General features: G+C 36.7%; 1 protein-coding gene across 1 annotated transcript in view; it reads left to right on the top strand.

The window, feature by feature from the left end:
- The first annotated feature begins 2,763 nt into the window (after positions 1-2,763).
- The window catches only part of MTTP (microsomal triglyceride transfer protein), a 43,635-nt gene continuing 41,205 nt past the window's right edge, over positions 2,764-5,193 (top strand). Inside the window, exon 1 of the mRNA XM_008587185.1 lies at positions 2,764-2,846. Within this exon, the coding sequence (XP_008585407.1) occupies positions 2,786-2,846 (61 nt within the window). The 5' untranslated portion in view covers positions 2,764-2,785. The remainder of the gene's footprint in view (positions 2,847-5,193) is intronic.

Here is a 5,193-nt window from a genome sequence, read left to right as displayed (position 1 = left end):
CAGTCTCCTCTCCCCCGGAAGCCCTAGTTGTCAGTCGAAAGCGGCATTGGCATGCTTCCGTTTTGCTCCCGAAGGCTACCAAAGGGCAGGCGAATGCCAGCCAACTTACTGAGCTCAGGCGTTGACGGGGAATGTGAGAACTGGCACCGAAATCCTTTCTGGAGTGGTCCCGATACCACTCACTAGTCCTCCTTTGGAAACTTCAACTCCCAGAGGCAGGGGCGGTAGTTACACGGTGGAGGCTACGTGGTTACGCCTTACGTCATCGAAGTGCGCCAACTCCGGCAGCCGCGGCCCCACTGGGAGAAAGGGGAGGGGTTTATACGGGGCGGGGCCTAGAGTTAACGGTTTGGGGAGTCGGGGGTGGTTACAGTGGTGTCTGTTTTTCCCTTTCAAGAGGTAAATGTATTCTTGCTGGCATGTATTAACTCATCATGTATTTGGCTGGAGGGTGGGGGAAATAAGATAATCCCACTCTTAAAAGTGCAAAACAGAGATAAAGAACTTAAAAGCATCTCTTGCCTGAATTATATCATTTATACAGAAGATTACCAGTGTGACGTGATTTTACATGGCTCAAGGGGAAAATTAAATTCATTAAGCGAGTCCAGTTCACAATAAAATGTCTTTAAATTTACAATTTCTAAGCCATTTTTAAAAGCACTCATACACTTTACTTTCCATTCGTTGAGCTATTTTTCCTATGCTGTTTTGCAAAACATCAGGTGACATTTCATTGTTTATAATACGTGACCTTATATAATCTTTTTTCTATATATAGACTAAGTCAAATGAGGGAGAAATGAAACACAATCCAGTAGATTGTCGTTTTCTATTTAGTTTATTTGGCCCTACTTATAATACGTAATTGTTGCAGAATTTGAAGGCAAGAATGAGGCTTGAATCTTCAGGAGACAGCCTTCTCAGTATGGAAATAATTCTGAAGTAAATTATTCTTGATACTTGAAGACGTATTTGAACATGTTTAAAGGCTTTCGTGAACAGAAAATTAAATTCAGAATTTGAGGTCCTCTAGAAGAATGGAAATTTCTCTGAATTTAGTCACAAAACTGAAGTCACTCTTGGTTTAAACCATCAAATATTACTTGAAAAACAGGTGTCAGCTGTAACAATCTTGTGGGTCCCTCTCAGTTTATTCCCCAACTCAAATCTGAAGGCTCTCAATTAACAGCATTGGCAATGAAGTCTGGATCCACCTCTGATCTGTTAGTAGGACATCTTTTTTCAGCTCCCTCCATATCAGGGTAAAGAGTAGCTGAGGGAGGATTAGTAATTGGATATGTAGCCCTGCACATGTGGGTTATTAAATTCAGGCTGGCATAGTGATGTGCCAAATCTTTGAACAGCTGTTCAGTTGCCCCTATGGGATCTGTTTTATAAATAATTATACATTTTCTTCAGAGTTAATACCTGGCATCCTTAGATATTTAAAATAAAGTTTTAAAGTTACTAAAAAATGTTCGTATTTTAATAGTGGAGTCAATACATTTTCTCTTTACATGGCCATTTAACTTTGTAGTCACATGGTGCAAAACTTTTGGCACTGTCTATCAAGTCTGATATCTTTTACCTAAGTTGTCTAGAAGATTTAAGCTTACGGTTAGGGTTCTAGAAAAGGGTTTTGAGAGGGACCAGAGTAAATTTAAGAACGTATTTTATACTGTAACATGGCCAGAAGTATTTTCAAGTACATTCAAACAGCCTTTCACCAGCACTTTTTTCTCTTCTTTGCCAAGACATCCCCATGTGCCCCCAAGCCATCTCATTTTAGTAAGTTTTGTTTACATCAGGTCTCTCTTGTGGAAGTTTCCAGAAACAAAGGTCGGTTCAGTTAGCATGGCCTTAGCCATACTAGGGTATTCACTTTAATTCTAGAGAAGTTTCCTGATTAATATTCAGTAGCAAAAGTGCTAAGAGATGGAATTCCCCCTCTGAATCTCTTTCTAGAAATGGAATTCAGAAAGCACAGGACTCCATCCAGCCAGATTGGGGACTCAGACAAGTGTTTCTTGTCATAGATACAAATAGAGTTCTACGATGATAAACTCAACTGGCCTACTAGCACGTTAATGATAGACAATGCTGATTTGCTCCAACCCTGTAAAGTTCTACAAATAAGGAGAAACATCTGTGCTTCAAGAATGAAAGTTTTATCTATTTTAACATTATTTTTAAGTGATTGGTGGTGGTACTACTTAGTTTGAATTTAAATCCTAAAATTCACAGTGATTTTTTTTTATAATAGCATACAAATAGTACAAAATTCAAAGCTGAACATGTAAGATATATGAAAATTCAGTTAGGCTTAGCTGAGTTTGAGAATCTTCACCACCCTCCCACATAAAGTGGTGAAATGTAAAGATAGGCAGTTAATATTATAGACATGATGATGATTATGTATTCAGCAGAAAAGTATCATCACTAGTTTTCTTGGAATGTCTCTCAATACTTTTGCATTTATGGAAAGGTAGACTGGTTTGATTTAGTTCTCAAAAATGAAAACTTTCTTGATTTTCCTTATGGAGTGAAAAAAAAAAGTGAGAGACTGAAAACTGCCACCCACCTATGTTTAATCATTAATAATGAGCCGTTCAGTGAACTTAGGTCATGATTTCAGAGTTTGGAATCTGACCTTTCCTCAAAGATAAACATCATTGTTGCAGGTTGTGAGGAGGGTCACTCCCTCACTGGCTGCCACTGGAAGAGTCCACTTCTCAGTCACTCCTAACTGGGAACTGGATGCAGTAGGGAGTAACTATTCAATATGATTCTTCTTGCTGTGCTTTTTCTCTGCTTCATTTCCTCATATTCAGCTTCTGTAAAAGGTGAGTTTGTGTTGCCTTTGCTAAACTTTAATTTTAATTTTTTCGGGGGGGAAACTGTGCGCACGTGCTTGTGTGTGTGTGTGTGTGTGTGTGTGTGTGTGTGTGTGTGTGTGGTGAGAGTTCTTAATTAAATCATCTTCAAAACCATGTAACTTTGGAATGTTTGTGAAGGCTTGGCTGGGTTAAAATGAGAATAAAATTCAAATTCTTACATACATTAAGAAAACAGAGGTCCCTTTTAGTTTCAGTCCATCATACTAATGTGTTTCTTCATTCAATTTCTTATTCATGGTCTACTTTTAAAAGGGAGAAAAAAGATGCCAGCTATTGTTACCTGCCGCTATTGGTCACACTGAATGCAGCTCCTTCATTTGAATTGTAAAAGAGGGTTTTTAAAAAGCCACTTCTTAAATTTCCTTCTAGTTGCTTAGCAATGTGGCATCAGGAAGAATTAGACCCAATGAAACAGGCATTTGATTTGCTAAAGAATTATGAATGAAATGGGAAGGCATATATTTAATTCCATTACCATTCAAAAGTAATAGTTGGTGATCTAAAGAAAATAAAACTACATGGTATAGATTTAAGAAATAAGACGTATTTGTCTTTGGAAAAATAGTATTGCTAGATACAGTTTCTGTTTAAGATGAAATTGACTTTAAAAAACACATGTGAATTGACACCCTCAGAGAAAGGAAGAGAGGAAACAAACATATTTTATGTAGAATGGTTTCCAAAAGTTGTATGCAATGTATTAGTGTGGAATCTTGTTTTAAATCAACTAGATTATAAACTCCTTGTATCGTTAGGTGTTGCACCACATAACATCAGCACTTTTTAGAGTTTCTTAAGACACATTGTCAAGCTAACTGATCTAACATAACTTAGCATGACGGGGTCCAATTTTAAAAACTAAGTAATTGATATAAAACAATTCATTTATGAACTTGTAAAACCTGTTTGGGATAACTGTGGTTTTTGATCATAAAGTGAAGTTTGTCTCAAGATTTTTTTAATGTGGAAAATTTCCACGAGGGAAAAAAGCCAATATTTGTTATTGTAAATGGAAGATTAAATTTAAATTATTATTATTATTATTATTTTCCTTTTTGTCTTTTTTCGTGACCAGTAACGGGATCGCAACCTTCCGTGTCGCGCCCGCACCACGGTCAACCGGTGAGCAGACCGGTCTCTATATGGGATCCGAACCCTCGGCAGGAGCGCCGCCACACTCCCAAGCACCACACTCTACCGAGTGTGCCACCGGGCCGGCCCTAAATTTAAATTATTTTAAAGCAAATCACACTTTAGGTTCTTGAACTAAAAATAATATTTTTTTTACCAGTTTCTAAACTGTTTAGTATTTAAAGATATGGTCCATGCTTAGACAAAAAAAAAATTTAATGAGAAAAAAATAAAGATATGTAAATGATATCTGACTGAGAATTGTTGTATAGAGTTTACTATTTTATCTTCAAATAAGCTGTTGAATTTTTGAAATTTGAGTGATTTAAACACCAAAATATCAACCTAATGCCATGATTATTTTGAGAAAAATAATTGAGATATAGCAGTTATTGTGGGCTTTTTACCCCCCATTTTATAAACCAGAAAATTGGATAACTTGATATTGTCAAATGCATTTATAATGGATTTTAATCATGCTCGCAACAGATAATGTCATATAGGGAAAATATGGTTTAGAACATGACAAATAGTTACAGTTTGTTGTGTACAAGCTCAGTGGCAAATTTTTAGAATCTGAAGCTTATGCAATTTAGGAGCTGTCTTTGAGAAAAGATTAAAGAACTATCTTACTTTTACAAAGGTTACTGAAAAAAGATATGGCATGTGTACCCATTACTAAGAGCCCCTTCCGAAGTCTCAGAAGGAGTCTCAGCAAGTGGGGGGCCCCAAAGCTTAAGCTTCGTTAGTTTTATGGTGCAACCTGCTTATGCCACTTCTCATAAATAAGCAGATAGGACTTGACAGTCCTCTCTCAACCTACATAGGATAACTTTTTGTACCATGGTTTAATTATAGAGTCTTTGCCATTTTAACGATTGACATTTAACTAGCAAACTGCTTGTGAAGAGTCTACCTTGAAAACAGGCCATTCTAAATTTTGGAATCCCATGCATCACTTCAAAACTCTTCTCTAATTTAAATTCTTAAGGCAGCTGTTCATCAAATCCTCAGATCTGGGTGGGGGTTGAGAACAGGTTGGAATGTGAAGAGAATGGAGGAGGGGTTAGGATTCGTATGGAAGAGGGTCTATACGATATGCTGAGTATGGATTTTCTTTTTTTTTTTTTTTTTTTTTTTTTTTTTTTTTTTTTTTTTTTTC

This window comes from Galeopterus variegatus, unplaced genomic scaffold (assembly GCF_000696425.1).
Source record: "Galeopterus variegatus unplaced genomic scaffold, G_variegatus-3.0.2 Scaffold4273, whole genome shotgun sequence".
NCBI lineage: Eukaryota > Metazoa > Chordata > Mammalia > Dermoptera > Cynocephalidae > Galeopterus > Galeopterus variegatus.
The sequence above is the reverse complement of the archived record's forward strand: the minus strand, read 5'-3'. Positions and strand labels throughout refer to the sequence as shown.